The 20,298-nt window shown below is 42.5% G+C and overlaps 1 protein-coding gene across 1 annotated transcript; it reads left to right on the forward strand.

Moving 5' to 3' along the window:
• The first annotated feature begins 418 nt into the window (after nucleotides 1-418).
• Nucleotides 419-20,089, forward strand: LOC123995647 (zinc finger and BTB domain-containing protein 1-like). Its single transcript, XM_046299298.1, has 2 exons — nucleotides 419-896; nucleotides 16,051-20,089. Exon 2 carries the CDS (start codon nucleotides 16,055-16,057, stop codon nucleotides 18,119-18,121), a length of 2,067 nt encoding a protein of 688 aa, XP_046155254.1. The 5' UTR covers nucleotides 419-896; nucleotides 16,051-16,054; the 3' UTR covers nucleotides 18,122-20,089.
• The last annotated feature ends 209 nt before the right edge of the window (nucleotides 20,090-20,298 follow it).

The raw sequence follows: 20,298 nt of genomic DNA on the forward strand, positions 1-20,298 counted from the left end.
TTAGCTAAAACAACTGGACCCAGCCTCCGTAGAACGTTGACGTGCATCGGACAATCCCATGCCATTGGGACAGTCATTGCACTTTGAAACCGACGCCCACGTATGGGACTGCCCACCGGGCAAAATGCGTGAAAAGAGTGTGTCCCATGTACATTTTCTGTCAGGTCATAAAATGTGTAAAAATCACCTGTCTGGGTAGCGAACGCACGTATCTATTTATTTTTGCACATAGTGTTTTACGCCATCCTAATAAAAATATGATGTTCGTTAACAAACTTTGCAGCAGAGAACACTTTCTAATAGATCATAAAATGTACATGCCATGCTCAGCCAATGGGTGCAGCAAAGTTCTAATTAACGTATGCCTTGGAGATGTCAAAGTTTATTCTAATTTGCCTTTATGCTGAAATGTAGCCTAAACATAATCGGCGGTCATTATAGTAAATGCCTGTGCATGTGGAGACGAAAGGCAATACACATTGGCTATTAATCAAATTAATGATGAGGAAGATATGCCTAATTCAATTGTACAGGCCTACATGTATAATATAATAACTAGCCTACTATGCCATTATCACATAAATCACATTTTCTATGTTCGTCCATTTTAACTGCAAGCGTTCAACTGAGTAATGTTACCTGCCTTGTTACTCTACTGTGCAGTCTCGAGAGGGTTGGATTTGCGTGAGTGGGGCTCGATCAGGCTCAGTGCGGTGAACGAGCTCAAACAGCGGCTGTGCGGAAATTCAGTCATCCCTGCTGCAGAAGGGGCTTCGCCATCGCGATTATTCTCGTCACAACTTTATGCTTGGATAAAAGCGGTTCAGGTGGAACTTCTGGACAGTACAACCCAACTTGAGTTTTACTACAGCCACAGTCGGCCACCTTTGTTTTCGGTGAGTATTTATTCAGTGTTTTCACAGGGTCAACATTCCGGCGTTTGGAAAAACCTTGTGCCTTTTTTCACCTAGCGTGAATGCGGGAAGCAGCGCGGGGTGGCTGTGCGTGCTTGCGTGACATTTCCGACAACACTGCCGTGGAGCTCTCCATTTTGGTTTCACTTTGTTTGGTTCCCCGATATTTTCAAGAAGTACCACTCTGTTGCTCCGATCGGAATGATTGTAAATCTGTCTAGCTGATTATTACTATTTATTGTGGTATGATTGACAGACATGATGTCCGCGCGACAGTCTCCAAATTAGGCCAATGAAGATGCGTGGGTGGGATGTAAAACCTCTCAATTTGAGTCGTCGTGGAGTCCTGACAAAAAAACTGCTGTTTTGAACCACAAACATGAGGTTATTTTTACTGACTGCACATTCTCAAAGTAGACCATTGATGATGGCAGATAGTTCATTGTGGTCAACTACGTTCAAATGCATTCTAGACTGTTATAGATTTAGGCTTGAAGACCTGAAAGGCATTTCTGATGAACTCAACTTCTTTCACTATGGAGTGGATTTTAGTCAGCTAAGGCTTAAAATAAAAAGGCTACAAATGCTTAGTTATTGCAGACTGAACCCCTCTATGTCAACACTGTAGAACATATGTCATTGACAGGCTGGCTGTATATCACATCAAAAATGATAAGCTATATAGAAACTGGTCCTTTTTGCTTCCCAAGGTACACACGCACTGAGTGGCTGGATGCCAGAGTCTGCCACGGTGTAGCACGCCTGGAGTATAGGGATTAAGGGCCTTGTTAGAATAACCGAATCACAGCAGATTTGTCCCTATTGTACCCTCTGGTTGAAGGCCCACCCCAGCTAACAAGAACGTCCCCACAACCTTAGAGAAGGTTCCTTAAGAATCTCATTAGGTCATTAAATAACGTTTTCATAGGAATGTTTGTGTGATGTGTAATGAATGTTTCTAAGAGACCATCTACATAATGTCACATAGATCCTACCCAGAATATGGTTACCATTTTATCAGAATCTAAGATGTTAATGTTCTAGACACGTTTTATGGGATCATTTCTGTGTATCAGTTGTCAGGTGTAATTGAACCCCCAAAGAGTTTAATTACACCTTGTTGCTGTTTCCGAGCCTATCAAATTTTATTAGTCACATGCGCTGAATTCACCTTACAGTGAAATGCTTACTTACAAGCCCTTAACCAACAATGCAGTTTAAAACATAAGAATAAGAAATAAAAGTTACAAGTACCTGTTCACCTCGCATCAAAGCTAAAGGCCATCAGATTGTTAAACAGCCACCACTAGCACAGAGAGGCGGCTGCCTAGCTACACACTTGATATCATTGGCCACTTTAATAAATTGAACACTAGTCACTTTAATAATGCCACTTTTAGAATGTTTACATATCTCGCATTACTCATCTCATGCATATTCTGTATCCTTCACTATCTATTGCATCTTAGCCACTCATCCATATATTTTATACTTCTACTTTCTCATCCTATTCATTTACTAGATTGTGTTGGTTTTGTTGCCGAATGTGTTAGATATTAGGTTTTGTTAGATATTACCTGTTAGATACTGCTGCACTGTCAAAATAGTCTAGGTAGCCATTTGATTAGATGTTCAGGAGTCTTATGGCTTTCCACTGACACTGCCTAACATCAAGGCCCTGATTGGTGAACCACTGATCAATTCATAGCTCTTTGTCTGTTGGGGAGACTCACATACACAGTGATTTTAATTGATGTATTTTACACACTGAAAGTAGATGATTACATTGTGCATGTTCATTTATACAGCAAATATTCAACATTATCTCACCTGGGATTTGAACTCACAACCTTTTGGTTCATGGTATTCCGATCTTCCCGTTACGCCACTGTGTCCAGTCACGTATTGGTTAATCTTACTGTTCTCATCATTGAGTTGATTTACTTTTTTCAAGAGCTTTCTGTGAAGTTGTCTAATATTGGTGAGGCATGTTAACCTATTTTTTAATGATAATCCTGAATCACTATGATAAAATAAAATATTTTGTGTACATTTAAAGTTAGACTATGAAAAAATCACTCAGCCATTTCCTAGTTAGCGAAATTGTAATAGTTGGCCTAATTTCAGTTTATGGCAAAATCAGCTAGTATAGTGTAGAGAATCATTGTACCATCTAAACCACTGTGAAATATCTTTTGTATATTGTATTTTCAACTGTTTGAAGCTGGTGTACAAAATCAATAGTAAAAGACATAAAAACTAAACTTACGGATCCCAAGTGTGACCGTGGTCTAAGGCATGGCATCTCAGTGCTAGAAGCGTCACTACAGACCATGTTTCAATTCCAGGTTGTATCACAACTGGTCATGATTGGGAGTCCCATAGGGCGGTGCACAATTGTCCCAGCGTCGTTAGGGTTTGGCTGGGGTCGGCCGTCATTGTGAATAAAAATGAGTTCTTAACTGACTTGCCTAGTTAAAGAAAAAATGTGTTAAAAAAAATAATAACTGAAAGCATAGAAATAGGGCACATAGAACAGATCTGCCGCTTCTTAGACTTGCTTACAATGCAAATGACAGATCTATAACTCACATTTCTATGTTAATTTGGTCTGGTCCCCCCAAAAGTTACATATTTCCACTTTAACAGGGCTGAGATTTACTTCAAAGTGCATTCACTCTATTGCTTACACCTATAAAGTTGTTTCCTTGACATAAACACAGCAAAAAAAGAAACGTCCTCTCAATGTCAACTGTGTTTATTTGAAAAAACCTTAACATGTGTAAATATTTGTATGAACATAACAATATTCAACAACTGAGACATTAACTGAACAAGTTCTACAGACATGTGACTAACAGAAATGCAATAATGTGTCCCTAAACAAAGGGGGGGGGGTCAAAAGTAACAGTCAGTATCTGGTGTCGCCACCAGCTGCATTAAGACATTTCTGGGGGAATGGATCTAGCCCTCACCCTCCAATCCAACAAGTCCCAGAGGTTTTATTTTATTTCACCTTTATTCAACCAGGTAGGCTAGTTGAGAACAAGTTCCCATTTACAACTGCGACCTGGCCAAGACAAAGCAAAGCAGTTCAACACACACGACAATACAGTTACACATGGAATAAACAAACATGCAGTCAATAATACAGTAGAAAAAGTATATACACAGTGTGCAAATGAGATAATATAAGGGATAAGGCAATAAAATAGGCCATAGTGGCAAGGTAATTATGATATAGCAATTAAACACTAGAGTGGTAGATGTGCAGAAGATGAATATGCAAGTATAGTTACTGGGGTGCAAAGGAGCAAAATAAATACAGTATGGGGATGAGGTAGTTGTATGGGCTATTTACAGATGGGCTGTGTACAGGTGCAAGGATCTGTGAGCTGCTCTGACAGCTGGTGCTTAAAGCTAGTGAGGGAGATATGAGTCTCCAGCTTCAGCGAAACGGGTGGAACTGTGATAGACTGCATCCAATTTCTTGAGTTGAGTGTTGGAGGCTATTTTGTAAGACATCGTCAAGGATCGGTAGGACAGTTTTACGAGGGTATGTTTTGCAGCATGAGTGAAGGATGCTCTGTTGCGAAATAGGAAGCCGATTCTAGATTTCATTTTGGGTTGGAGATGCTTAATGTGAGTCTGGAAGGAGAGTTTACAGTCTAACCAGACACCTAGGTATTTGTAGTTGTCCATATACTCTAGGTCAGTACCGTCCAGAGTAGTGATGCTGGACGGGTGGGCAGGTGCTAGCAGCGATCGGTTGAAGAGAATGCATTTAGTTTTGCTTGCATTTAAGAGCAGTTGGAGGTCATGTAAGGAGAGTTGTATTGCATTGAAGCTCGACTGGAGGTTAGTTAGCACAGTGTCCAAAGAAGGGGCAGAAGTATACAGAATGGTGTTGTCTGCGTAGAGGTGGATCAGAGAATCACCAGCAGCAAGAGTGACATAATTGAGAAGAGAGAAGAGAGTCGTCCCGAGAACTGAACCCCGTGGCACCCCCATAGAGACTGCCAGAGGTCCGGACAACGATTTGACACACTGAACTCTGTCTGAGAAGTAGTTGGTTAACCAGTCAAGGCAGTAATTTGAGAAACCAAGGCTGTTGAGTCTGCTGATAAGAATGTGGTGATTGACAGAGTCGAATGCCTTGGCCAGGTCGATGAATACGGATGCACAGTCTTTCACCTCTTTGGGCTGAGATCCCGCCAACGGGATCGATAGAACAACAACCAGTGAAAGTGCAGGGCGCCAAATTCAAAACAACAGAAATCCCAACATTAAAATTCCTCAAACATACAAATATTTTACACCATTTTATATATACACTTCTTGTTGATCCCACCACAGTGCCCGATTTAAAAAAGGCTTTATAGCGCAAGCAAACCAAAAGATTATGTTATGTCAGAGCCAAGTCACAGAAAAACACAGCCATTTTTCCAGCCAACGAGAGGAGTCACAAAAAGCAGAAATAGAGAGAAATGAATCACTAACCTTAAGCTTCACTTAATTGTTAATCCAGCCACCGTGTCAGATTTCAAAAAGGCTTTACGGCGAAAGCAAACCATGTGATTATCTGAGGACAGCGCTCCGCACACACAACTTTACAAACAGTTAGCAGCCAAGTAGATTAGTCATGAAAGTCAGAAGTAGCAATAAAATGAATCACTTTGATGATCTTCATATGGTTGTACTCACAAAACTCCCAGTTACACAAATGTTTGTTTTGTTCGATAAAGTCCCTCTTTATATCCAAAAACCTCAATTTTGTTGGCGTGTTTTGTTCAATAATCCAATGGCCCAAGTGCGGTCACAAGAGGCAGATGAAAATTCCAAATCGTATCCGTAAAGTTCTTAGAAACATGTGAAACGATGTTTATAATCAATCATCAGGTTGTTTTTAGCCTAAATAATCAATCATATTTAAACCGGACAATAGTGTCGTCAATATAAATGAAAAACAAGAAAGACGCGCTCTCGGGATTACGCACCAAACAGGTTGGGGACTTCTCATTGAAACAGCTCATTCTCCCTCAATTTTCAGAATAAAGGCCAGAAACAATGTCTAAAGATTGTGCACAGCTAGTGGAGTCCATAGGGAATGGAATCTCGGTCCTATCCCTTTAAATGGTGGATTGGCTTTCAATGGAAAAACACCCATTTCAAAATAATAGCACTTCCTGGATGGATTTTCCTCAGGTTCTAGCCTGCCATTTCAGTTCTGTTATACTCACAGACATTATTTTAACAGTTCTGGAAACTGTAGAGCACCTCCTATCCACATCTACCAATTATATGCATATCCTAGCTTCTGGGCCTGAGTAGCAGGCAGTTTACTTTGGGAACGCTTTATAACACTGGTCTCCTGCGTGCCCCGCATTCTGTAGTACAGACTGCTCTCCCTTATGTAAGGAATTAGGCACTTTCCCATGTTTACTACAGTAAAAAAAATGTTTACTACAGTATTGTATATTGCATAGTAACCTAATAAACAAAAACACATTTCATCAATATAATAATGATAAAAAATACTCTTTCAAAATGCAGATGATTATTTAGTTATGGATCCATAACGAATTATTATGGGAATAAATATTGCTGATTTACAGAAATCTTGGTACAAATCTGTCTAATGAAGGCAAACCATTTAGGCTCCTCCAATCCCGTAGCCTACCCCCGACCGTCACGTTGTACAGCGCCGTATTTTCCATTCCACCCTATCGGAAACCATGGGGGTTTCGTTTTTAATTTTTCTCTGAATAGAAATACCATAATATTAGTCAAATTAAATAAAGGTAAAATCTTTTTTTAAATGGATGTTTGTGTATACATGGTCAAGCACGCTGGATCCTCTTGTGGGGCAGGATACATGTTGGTGATTTCTTTGGCAACATTTGTTTTAGACTGGTTTGATTTGAAAGTCACCCGCAACAATAAAGACTACTTCCGCGTGAGAGGATTCTTGCAGGCTAATGATCCTTTACAGTTCGCTGAGTGCCGCCTTGGTTTTGCTTGTGGCGGTATGTACACAGATGTGATAATAAAACACGTGAATTCCCTCAGCATATAGTGGGGTTTGCATTTAAACATCAGAAACTCCAGGTGGGGTGAAGAGTATTGCAATGTTTTCAACTTCGGGACACCAGGAATTGTTTGAGAAAGCACAGCCCCTAACCCTGACTTACCAGAAGCCACCACTCGATCCAATCGAAATATGGAGAAGCCGTCCGGATGTATAGCAGAGTCGAGTTTATTGTTCGTAAGCCACGTCTTAGTAAAAACAAAGACGCCCATTTCCCTGATGTCCCTCTGCTGTTGAAGCCTTCCTCTGATTTCACAAATATTGGAGTTTGATACCCCAGGTCAGGACTGAGGAAGGTGAATGGATACATATGTGTTAAGTTGTGTAAGGCACAAAATGAGTTAGGGAACACCCATGACCCCAAAAGCCTTAGAAAGTTATGTCAAGGTCAAAGGTAACACACAGGTAAAAATTGGCATCCTCTGCCTCGTAGGTGTAGTGGTCCAGGGTGATGAAGTAGAAGCCTGACTAACCTTGTCAGATATGTTTTCTACACACACTGATCCATCATCTGAGAACAACTGCAGTGAGAGAGAGAGTAAAAATAGGGAATGTCATAGAGTTCATTTGGAGTTGGAAAGTTTAACATCTTAATGTTGCATTCAAGGTAACAGTGTATTTTAAGACTGTTGCTGTATCAAAAGAGGCAACTATGGATAATCAGTTAGCTAAATAAATGATAACATACTGTGTGGGACTGAGTCGAGTACCAATCCATGCCACTCATCAGTCAGTACGGCTTAGTATTAAACAGCCTACTGTCATTTCACGCCCAACCCTTGTCATGGAGAGCTATCCTCCTACAGGTTCCCTTCATCCCTTACCTGTGTGTGTGTGTGTGTGTGTGTGTGTGTGTGTGTGTGTGTGTGTGTGTGTGTGTGTGTGTGTGTGTGTGTGTGTGTGTGTGTGTGTGTGTGTGTGTGTGTGTGTGTGTGTGTGTGTGTGTGTGTGTGTGTGTGTGTGTGTATGGATGAAGTCAACCTATAGGAGGATGGCTCTCCATTCAGTACAGAATTATCCTCTGTATAGAACCATCTTTCTAACCAAATAGACAGCAGTTGATAATAGTTAATAACATTGATATTTGTTGCATGCCCCAAATACAACAGGTGTAGGTAGACCTTACAGTGAAATGCTTACTTACAAGCCCTTAAGATTCAGTTTTAAGAAAATACCTACAAAAAAAGTAAGAGATGAGAAAAACAAATAATTAAAGAGCAGCAGAGAATAACAGTAGCGGAGCTGTATACAGGGTGCTACGTTACAGAGTCAATGTGGAGGCTATATACAAGGTGTTACGGTACAGAGTCAATGTGGAGGCTATATACAGGGTGTTACGTTACAGAGTCAATGTGAAGGCTATATAAAAGGTGTTACGGTACAGAGTCAATGTGGAGGCTATATACAAGGTGTTACGGTACAGAGTCAATGTGGAGGCTATATACAAGGTGTTATGGTACAGAGTCAATGTGGAGGCTATATACAGGGTGTTACGGTACAGAGTCAATGTGGAGGCTATATACAAGGTGTTATGGTACAGAGTCAATGTGGAGGCTATATACAGGGTGTTACGGTACAGAGTCAATGTGGAGGCTATATACAGGGTGCTACATTACAGAGTCAATGTGGAGGCTATATACAGGGTGCTACGTTAAAGAGTCAATGTGAAGGCTATATACAAGGGGTACCGGTACTGTGTCATTGTGGAGGCTAGATACAAGGGGTACCGGTACTGTGTCAATGTGGAGGCTATATACATGGGGTACTGGTACAGAGTCAATGTGGAGGCTATATACAGGGTGCTACGTTAGAGTCAATGTGGAGGCTATATAAAGGGTGTTACGGTACAGAGTCAATGTGAAGGCTAGATACAAGGGGTACCGGTACTGTGTCAATGTGGAGGCTATATACAGGGGGTACTGGTACAGACTCCATGTGGAGGCTATATACAGGGCGCTACGGTACAGAGTCAATGTGAAGGCTATATACAAGGGGTACCGGTACTGTGTCATTGTGGAGGCTAGATACAAGGGGTACCGGTACTGTGTCAATGTGGAGGCTATATACATGGGGTACTGGTACAGAGTCAATGTGGAGGCTATATACAGGGTGCTAAGTTACAGAGTCAATGTGGAGGCTATATAAAGGGTGTTACGGTACAGAGTCCATGTGGAGGCTATATACAGGGGGTACTGGTACAGACTCCATGTGGAGGCTATATACAGGGCGCTACGGTACAGAGTCAATGTGAAGGCTATATACAAGGGGTACCGGTACAGAGTCAATGTGGGGGGGCACCGGTGTCGAGGTAATTGAGATAATAATGTACACGCAGGTAGAGTTGTTAAAATGGCTATGCATAGATAATAACAGAGAGTAGCAGCATGTGGTGTGCAAATAGTCTGGGTAGCCATTTGATGAGCTCCTCAGGATCATTATGACTTTGGGTAGAAGCTGTTTAGAAGCCTCTTGACCTAGACTTGGTGCGCTGGTATCGCTTGCCGTGCGGTAGCAGAGAGAAGAGTCTATGACTTGGGTGACTGTTGTCTTTGACAATTTTGTGGGCCTTGCTCTGACACCGCCTTGTGTAGAGGTCCTGGATAGCAGGAAGCTTGGCCCCAGTGACGTACTGGGCCGTACGCTCGTACCCTCTAGCAACCCGTCAGGATGCTCTCGATGGTGCAGCTGTAAAATCTTTTGAGGATCTGAGGACCCATGCCAAATCTGTTCAGTCTCCTGAGGGGGAATAGGTTTTGTCATGCCCTCTTCACGACTGTCTTGGTGTGCTTGGACCATGTTAGTTTGTTGGTGATGTAGATGCCAAGGAACTTGACGCTCTCATCTTGCTCCACTTCAGCGCCGTCGATGAGAATGGGGGCATGCTCGGTCCTCTTTTTCCTGTAGACCACAATCATCTATTTTGTCTCGATCACGTTGAGGGAGAGGTTGTTGTCCTTACACCACATGGTCAGGTCTCTGACCTCCTCCCTATAGGCTGTCTCATCGTTGTCAGTGATCAGGCCTTAATGATGGTGTTGAAGTTGTGCATGGTCTTGCAGTCATTGGTGAACAGGGAGTACAGGAGGGCACTGAGCACGCACCCCTTGGGGGCCCACGTGTTGACGATCAGTGTGGCAGATGTGTTGTTACCTGCCCTTACCACCTGGGGGCAGCCCATCAGGAAGTCTAGGATCCAGTGGCAGAGAGACATCAGAGATTTTAACATTCTCTGTTTCACGGAAACATGGCTCACTCGGGATACGTTATCGGAGTCGGCACAGCCACCTGGTTTCTTCACGCATCATGCAGACAGAAACAAACATCTCTCTGGTAAGAAGAAGGGCAGGGGTGTATGCCTTGTGATTAAGGAGTCGTGGTGTGATCATATAATCATAACAACATACAGGAACTCAAGTCCTTTTGTTCACCTGACCTAGAATTCCTTACAATCAAATGCCGACATGCATTATCCACCAAGAGAATTCTCTTTGATTATAATCACAGTCGTGTACACCCCCCCAAGCAGTCGAGGTGTCTGCCCTGAACGAACTTCATTGGACTCTATGTAAACTGGAAACCACATATCCTGAGGCTGCATTTATTGTAGCTGGGGATTTTAACAAGGCTAATCGGAAAACAAGGCTCCCTAAATTTTATCGGCATATTGAAGGCGCAACCTAGGCAGGGAAAATTCTGGATCGTTGTTACTCTATCTTCCGTGACGCATACAAAGCCATCCTCACCCTCCTTTTGGGAAATCTGACCACGACTCCATTTTGTTGCTCCCAGCCTATAAAACAGGAAACGCCCGTGCTCAGGTCTGTTCAACGCTGGTCCAACCATTCTGATTCCACGCTTCAAGATTGCTTCGATCACGTGGACTGTGATGTGTTCTGGATAGCGTTGAACAACAACATTGATGTATAGGCTGATTTGGTGAGCAAGTTCATTAGCAAGTGCATCTGTGATGTAGTACCAACAGCGACTGAGAATTCATGCAGCTTTTCGCAGCTTTTTGTAAAAAATCGCGCAACATTTCAGCGCCCTGCTATTCATGCCAGGAATATAGTACATGCAAATGATTAGTATGTGTGGATAGAAAACACTCAGACGTTTCCAAAACTGTTTAAATCATGTCTGTGGCATTTACAGAACGGGCGTTTCATCCAAAAGTGCATGGAAATCTGTTCACTGAAAATGGAAAAATTTATCCTTCCGCGACTACAGGCAATTGTTAAAAGTGAACCGAATGAAATAGAGCCGAGTTTATATTGCCTACAGCTTCCAAAGGGTGTCTAGAGTCATGTCATTTGATTCGCAATTGATTCTTGGTCTAACCCAAACAAGGGAACATCTTCCCTGATGGCTCCGCCCTGATTTTTGGTCGACCTCTGGTCAGACATGTTTTTCTACACGGAGAAGATACAGATTTAACATAGTCTCCTGATCAATTTTATCGCTTATTAAAGTGTACTAATACCTAAAGTTGCATTACAAAAGTATTTTGAAGTGTTTTGTGAAAATTTATCGTCAACTTTTTGAATAAAAAAAAAATACGTTACGTTATGAAATGCAATTTTTTTTTCTTTACTCGCAACGTAATTCTTAGCTCGATATCTAGGCTATATATGGACCGATTTAATTGAAAAAAGACCCTAAATGATGTTTATGGGACATCTAGGAGTGCCAAGAAAGAAGCTTGTCAAAGGTAATGAATGTTTTATATTTTATTTCAGCGTTTTCGTTTGCGACGGCTAACGCAAAATCTGTCGTTTTAGGTGACGGTACAGTATTTTGAGGGTGCATGGTATCAGATAATAGCTTCTCATGCTTTCCCCGAAAAGCATTTTACAAATCTGACTTGGTGGATAGATTCACAACGAGTGTAGCTTTAATTCAGTATATTGTATGTCAATTTTAATGAAAGTTTGAGGTTTATCAACCTCTATGGTGGCGCTCTTGAGCATTTCTGCTGATTGTGGTCCCCACTTCGGTACCACGTCCTTAACAAGTTAAAACCTTCCCCAACCAGAAAAACTGAAAGCACGAACCACTGCTTTTAATTATGGCAAGGCGACTGGAAATATGACCGAATACAAACAGCGTAGCTATTCCCTCCAAGGCACCTACACCACCCGATGTCACAGGAAGGCCAAAAAGATCATCAAGGACAACAATCACCCGAGCCACTGCCTGTTCACCCCGCTATCATCCAGAAGGCGAGGTCAGTACAGGTGCATCAAAGCTGGGACTGAGAGACAGAAAAACAGCTATGTCAAGGCCATCAGACTGTTAAACAGCCACCACTAACATTGAGTGGCTGCTGCCAACATACTGACTCAAATCACTAGGCACTTTAACAGTTAAAAATTGGATGTAACAAATGTATCACTAGTCACTTTAAACAATGCCACTTTATATAATGTTTACATACCCTACATTACTCATCTCATATGTACAGTGGGGCAAAAAAGTATTTAGTCAGCCACCAATTGTGCAAGTTCTCTCACTTAAAAAGATGAGAGGCCTGTAATTTTCATCATAGGTGTACACTTCAACTATGACAGACAAAATGAGGGGGAAAAATCCAGAAAATCACATTGTAGGATTTTTAATGAATTTATTTGCAAATTATGGTGGAAAATAAGTATTTGGTCACCTACAAACAAGCAAGATTTCTGGCTCTCACAGACCTGTAACTTCTTCTTTATGAGGCTCCTCTGTCCTCCACCCGTTATGATTGGTTGGGGGCCGATAAGTCGGCAGCCCTACCCACCGGTGCCATCATGAACAAGTCATCCTGTCGACGTGACTAATGCCCTAATGACTATTCCTCCATAAAGCATCAAAGCAATTAGAGGAACTCTCAGTTCCACAAATGATTAACTACAGGGGCGATTGATAGAAGTCATGGTTACCTGCAAGAAGTCCAGAGTGATGTGCATAGAGGAGGTACAGAGTGGACTCCTGTATCTCCTATCTCTGTCAGCTAAGCAGAGAGCAACTTCCCCACCGCATAGTTCAAATGGGCCTGCATGGAGAGAAGGAGATGTTTAGAAGTCATTCTCTTTAATTCTAGCTGCACAAAACTGCCAGAGTAAAAGTAATCAAATCTCCATCTACCTCCTCCAGCACTCCTTCCCAGTCATTGGTCTTTCAAGCCCTCCTTCCATACAACGCCTCATTAACTTAGCTAGTGCTCTTGTTTAAACCAAAGATACTGGTTACTTTTCTGTGGTTAAACACGAACTAGCTCTCTGCTAGCTGACGCTAACCTAGCTTCCTAATCAATAGCCTGCTTTAATAACAGAAGCTCAAATAAATAACTATTGATAATTGAATATTGAAATCGTAGTTGATTAGCTGGTTGGTTAGATTCTGGTCTGAAAAATGATAGCGCTTAGCTTTTTATTATCGTCCCTACTTCACCATCACCTTGACTTTCACCATCAAAATCCGGTTTCCACTAAATAACATAGCCACATCGTAAAAATGTATGAAAACATTTTATTTTTTATTTTTGGTCTTAATTTAAGGTTAGGGTTAGGTGTAAGGTTAGCAGTGTGGTTAAGTTCAAAATCAGATTTTAATAAGATACATTATTAGAAATAAGTGAGTAAGAGAGTTTAGCCATAATCGTTGTGACTTTGTGGCTGTGTTATTTAGTGACAACTAAGTTCATTGGCTATAATTGTCACCTGCAATAAAAAATGAGTAAGAGTGCAGTTGCGAGAGCAACATTTTTTGGTGTGAGAGGATAAATCTATGTCAGGTGCGGAGTGTTCGTGTGTATGTGAGAGCTCAGTAACTTCTGAGTATCAACATGTAGTATCTCTGCAAAACAAATCTCTGCTCTCAAATGAATATTTTGCATGTGGTAATGATGTTCTGCATGCTCAAACTCACACTTGCAAGTTTAATTTGCGTGCATCTGCTGCCTGTGTGCCCGCTACACTCATCCTCTGCTCACTGGACTTCTCCCCTGTGCTTTTCTTGCTCAATGATGTTTCATCAAGCTCGACATTTCCATCTCGCACAATGGACTTTAGAGTCCGATTTGATGCCAAAGCTAAGTGGTCTACAGCATTGTCAGCCCAGGAACACCACTAAAAATGCATATAGCTATTAAATTTGGTACAGTAACATGGCACAAATATACACTACCGTTCAAAACGTTTGGGGTCACTTAGAAAAGCTAATTTCAAAGTCCATTAAAATGACATCAAATTGATCAGAAATACAGTATAGACATTGTTAGTGTGGTAAATGACTATTGTAGCTGGAAACTGATGATATTTAATGGAATATCTACATAGGAGTACAGAAGTCCATGATCAGCAGCCATCACTCCTGTGTTCCAATGTCACGTTGTGTTTTGCTAATCCAAGTTTATCATTTTAAAACGCTAATTGTTTATTAGAAAAACTTGTTTTCAATTATGTTAGCACAGATAAACTGTTCTGATTTAAAGAAGCAATGAAACTGTCCTTCTTTAGACTAGTTGAGCATCATTTGTGGATTCGATTAGAGGCTCAAAATGTCCAGAAACAAGGTACTTTGTTCTGAAACTCGTCAGTCTATTCTTGTTTTGAGAATTGAAGGCTATTTCATCTGAGAAATTGCCAAGAAACTGAAGATCTCGTACAGCGCTGTGTACTACTCCCTTCATAGAAAAGCGCAAACTGGCTCTAACCAGAATAGAAAGAGGAGTGGGAGGCCCCGGTGCACAACTGAGCAAGAGGACAAGTACATTAGAGTATCTAGTTTGAGAAACCGACACCTCACAAGTCCTCAACTGGCACCTTCATTAAATAGTACCAGACTCAATGTCAACAGTGAAGAGGTGACTCTGGGATGCTGGAAACACTGCATAAAACCCACGAGTAGCCCAATGCCTTTATTTCAACTAGCTAGTGTTAGCTAGCTAGCTAAAGCTATACTGAACAAAAATATACAAGTAAAGTGTTGGTCCCATATTTCATGAGCTAAAATAAGATCCCAGAAATGTTCCATATGCACAAAAAGTTTATTTCTCCAATTTTGCGCACAAATTTGTTTACATCCCATAGATATCTTTCGATTCCTTTGAGAACAAAACAGTTTGAATACAGAAGATGTTAGCTTGCCAGCTAAGTAGCCGTGTTTGCTAGCTTCAACATTGTATACATTAAGATTAGTAGCTCGCAGGCTAAAAACTCCACCCAACACTTACCCACCAGTCCATGACAAAGGAGCCATTTCGGCGCCACTCTTTCAACTTTCAAAATGTATTCCAACGTATATCCAGTTTCTGGATTGGTCATGAGCAGTCTTTTTCTCGCTTCTTTTGGTGTCGTTGATTCAGATCCAAAAACCGAGAATTATGCTTGTTTCTGTCTATTTTCTGAAAATGATGTCCCTGCTACCAGGACAGTTTATCTGCAAACAAGTTAGCTAGCTTGCTCTGTGTTTGCTTTTGGTTTGCTGTAGCTCGCAGGTGACTTTCTTTCCTCTTCAGCTCCGAAGCCGAGCGTCTGCTAAATGACTTAAATGTAAATGTAAATGCATGATTTAGCACAATGACATACCTTGCCCAAAAGGCCAGCCCAAGGCGGCTCAGGGCTCAACCCTATTGTATTCATTCAAAGTTAAAACGCAACACAAGAAGTGGGGCGACCTGTGGATTCCACCTTTTTTAAGGCATGAGTGTTAATCTTTAAAAATAATTTAATAAACAACCATTCATCTGTAAATTATCGAATGCCTAGGAGCGTGGAGTACTACAATTGTGTTTTTATGTTGCGTTTATTGGGTCTCCTCTTGTGTTGTGAAAAGACTGATTCAGATATGTCTCTTATATTGTTGCATTTAACCTTTTATTTTTCTCGGGGTATCATGAAGAAATAACAGCTTAATTTACTTTATAAAGACATCGTAAGACATGCAATTGGTCTCTGCACAAGTTTACACACTTGCTTTCGAACAGATTTGGTGCTACATTGCTGTTGTTTAGCATCTGTAGATTTAAGCATTGCTTTGCTAATTCTCTCCTCTCTGCTCCTTTTCCAGTTTGATGGCGAGGCCGAGCCACAGCGAGCATGTCCTGCAGCAGTTCAACAACCAGCGGGAGTGGGGCTTCCTGTGTGACTGCTGCATTGCCATCGGCGACATCTACTTCCGGGCCCACAAGGCCATGCTGGCTGCCTGCAGCTCCTACTTCCGCATGATGTTCATCCGAGACCAACAGGGGACGGCGCGCATGGACCTCAGCAACATGCAGATTAGCGCGGAGTGCTTCGACCTAATCCTGCAGCTCATGTACTTGGGCCGCATCGTGGTGGGCAGCTACGAGTTCGAGGAGCTCAAGGCCTCAATGGCCTTCCTGCAGATGTACTACATCCCTGACTCCCTGGAGGACCTCGGGGACATCGGAAGCGCCTCAAACCTCACACCGTCCTCCTCTACCTCTTCCTCGTCCAGCTCCTCTTCCTCCGCTGGCCCGGCAATTATCGGCAAAATGATGTTTGGAGTCCGCATGTATGAGCAGCAGAAGCCAGGTGCCCCAGAGAGCAAGCCCAAAGTTGCAATTACTGCTGTGCAACCAAGCATTCCTGTCCCAGTCAACAGGCCTCCACTCGTGGTGGAGAAAGTGGCACCCCCTTTGGTAGTAGTAGCATCACCGTTTCTAGACAGTGTAGCTGAGCAACCTTGTGACCTGCGCAAGAGGACCAGCGCCCGGCTCGCCACCTTAAAAGAGCGCCCCCGCTTCGGACGCACATACACCTGCGACGACTGCGGCTTTGTTTTCAGCTGCGAGAAGCTGCTGATTGAGCATATCCTCACCTGCACCAACCGTAAGGCCTTCAAGGTCCCAAGGACCAGCGCAGAGGCAGACAATGATTCCAGCAAGGCGGAGAGCTCAGCCTCTGAGGAGATTGAGGATCACAGGGTGGTCTGCAAGGCTAGAGGAGATTGGCCGGACCACAAGTCTGACTCCGACACGGCGATCAGGTCTGTGGCAACTGGTACGGAAAACGAGCCTGGGTCTGCCAGAAATATCGCCATCAAGGTGGAGCCGGAAGAAAACGTGGTGTCCGAGATGATGGATGGCATTAAGGTGGTCCAGGTGGAAGATATCAGTGTGAGGCACAGTGCACTCAATGACACTATGAAGGACCCGATTAAATTTGACCAGGAGCCCAAGGCTGGTGTTTCCGTCATGAACGACAGCAACAAGCCATTTGAAAGGCACATGTCCAGCAATGAGGATTCTGGCATACCTGCTAAGATGCACAAGATTAAAGAGGAGAAGAAGGACGGGGAAGGTTTGCCATGTGAGCTGTGTGGAGAACTTCTCACGGAGGAGTACCAGTCAGCCCACTACATCTCCAGCCACATGGGCCACATCTGTGCCTGTGGGAGGTGTGGCCAGGTCCTAATCAAGGGGTGGCAACTGCAGGAGCATGCTGAGCGCTGTGGCGAACCTCAGAGTGCGGACACTGACTCTCATGGGGAGGAAGGCGACACGCCCCTGCCAGAGGACCTGCAGGCCATGGACGATGGGCTGCTGGAGGGGGGCGAACTGGCCTGCCCCCACTGTGGCCTGCTTTTCCAGAGTGAAAGCCTGGCCTTGGAACACGGTCTGACCTGCCACGAGCAGGAGCTGTTCCGCCCTGTCCTGCTGGAGGATGACGGTGTCGAGCCTGACCACCGGCGCAAGCATTTCTGTGCCATCTGTGGTAAGGGCTTCTACCAGCGCTGCCACCTGCGTGAGCACTACACCGTCCACACCAAGGAGAAGCAGTTCAGCTGTCAGACGTGCGGCAAGCAATTCCTGCGTGAGCGGCAGCTCCGGCTGCACACCGACATGCACAAGGGCATGGCGCGCTACGTCTGCCCCGTGTGTGACCAGGGCACCTTCCTCAAACACGACCATGTGCGCCACATGACCTCGCACCTGTCAGCCGGGGAGACTATCTGCCAGGTGTGCTTTCAAATCTTCCCCAGCGGAGAGCACCTGGAGAAGCACATGGACGTGCACCTGTACCTCTGTAGCGTCTGTGGGGAGAAGTTTCGCCTTCGCAAGGACATGCGGAGTCACTACAACTCCAAACACACCAAAAGACTGTGTCCTGCCTGAATGATTGTCTGTCTGTTACTTCAAAGTCATAAACGTGAGAACAAATGTATGCACTTAAACACCAAAAAATAGAACCTACTAAATCTGCACTTTCAAAATGTATGCATAATCGAAGTGTCTTATTGCCTAAAAGTTTAGGCATGTATTTTTGAGTTTGATGTCTTTGTTTTCCACCCCTGTACTAAACACACAATGTAATTTCATGACATTTCCACATACAGTAGACAAATCCTTAGCACATTTGCCACACACAGTAGAGGGGCGCAGCGGTCTAAGGCACTGCTAGTGCTAGAGGCGTCACTACAGACTCCCTGATTCGAGTACACGCTGTATCACAACCGGCCGGGATTGGGAGTCAGATAGGGTGGCGGAAAATTGGCACAGTGTCGTCCAGGTTTGGCTGGTGTTCTGAACTGACTTGCCTAGTTAAATTAAAAATGTAAACATTTATAGACAAATCCTTAGCAAATTTGTTCATGTTTTAATGCTTTTGGAATCTAGTGTCTAGCAAACAGCCTATGCAATACACAGTTAATGGAATGAAATGGATTCAAATTAAGCTTTTTTTAAATTATTATTGTAATATGAATCCACACTTCAATATAGTTTTGTTGAGCAGTTACTGTACCAGCACTTATACATTTAAAATCATGTCAATACACAAATACACTAGAATTGCTCCACTGGTTGAAACCAGAACAAATAGAAACGCATACTGAATATTGCCAATGGTTATAACTTAATTCCCTATGAAATTGTTCATGCCACAAAGGCAAGAGCATGCACTCGCTCTTTTGCATAATCAATGATTTAATCTGTTGTTCAGATTTCATGGCAATGTAGGGGCACTGTAAATTACCTATACAATTAGCAACAGAACTTCTGTACCCAGTGACTAGGACAGCCATCAATTTGGCTTTACAGACAAATCAAAAACTGTAGTATTTCCTTTTTGTATACTGTACACAGCCTAAAATCATGAAGTCTGAATCCACTCTTAGGAACTTTTATGTACTAAGTGATCTCTATTTCATTTGTGTTACTTTAGCCTTCTCTTCAGCTTGGATAGGTATCAAAGTAAAATGTGTGTTACATTTAAAGCTTCCCTTTACATTTGCCTTTGTATTAACTTGGTTGCATTTACACAGGCAGACCATTTCACTAAATGGTCTTTTGACCAATCAGATCAGCACTTTTGTTTGATTGCATTGCACAGCCAATATTAAGGTTTGTCCTACATTGGTGTTGTATTGCGGGGAACTACTTGAGCAATATGTCTCCTGCATGTTAGATAGTATCGCACACATGTTGCTACTGTGAAATGCCAATCATGTTGTTTGTTTCACTGCAGAGAGAACATAATCTCTGAAAACATCTTGACACGACATGCATTAGTGTGGGAGCTAGTTAAGCCTCTTAAACCATCACAATGTAGCTTACAAAATAACCATGTATGGATGTTGTCTATTTAGTTACCTTAACAGGGTGACATCCCTTCAGGGGCTAAAATAATACATACATACAATCTGATAACTCACCCCAAGTGATGCTGATTTCCCTTGGTAAAAGGTAGGCCTAGTACACTCAAAGGTTAATTTTCTAGCTGTTGGTTAGTTTTCACAGTAGTGTTAAATGGCTTAGTATGTATCCTGTTTCAAAAGATCAAGAGTGATGAGTCATCTTTTAAGGATCTGAATTTAGTGTATCACTGTCACTGTTTTTTGGTGGTCATTTCATTGTTTTTTAAATTTGACCTTTTTAAGGGTTGTGTTGTGTTGGTAACAAGGTCACGCTCAGAAATGTCAGTTTTGTTGGTTGACTGATGTTTGGGTATCTGAGAGGTCAAAACATTATCGCACCGGTTTGTAAAGCTGTTTAAAAAATATATTATTTACCCACGATTGATGTTTTCATTTGGATATTGATGCTTTTTCTCAAGGTCTGAATAAACCAAGAGGATACTCTCCGTGTGAAAAAAACAATTTTGTTTCTATCGAACTCCAGTGGGTTATGTTAATTAGTCTTTCATGTTGTCTCCCATTTACTTAATTACCACATATATACCAAGTATTGTAGCAGACAGCAACAGTGCAACTCCCCTATGGGTCTCAAAGCCCACAGGCAAACTTTCTAATCACTGTTCCAAAACGGTAACCCACTTGGGGGGGAAATCGTAA

This window comes from Oncorhynchus gorbuscha, linkage group LG14 (assembly GCF_021184085.1).
Source record: "Oncorhynchus gorbuscha isolate QuinsamMale2020 ecotype Even-year linkage group LG14, OgorEven_v1.0, whole genome shotgun sequence".
Classification (NCBI taxonomy): Eukaryota; Metazoa; Chordata; class Actinopteri; order Salmoniformes; family Salmonidae; genus Oncorhynchus; species Oncorhynchus gorbuscha.

Coding starts and splice junctions, on each gene's coding strand:
- LOC123995647 (XM_046299298.1), top strand. CDS start 16,055: ATGGCGAGGCCGAGCCACAGCGAGCATGTCCTGCAGCAGTTCAACAAC.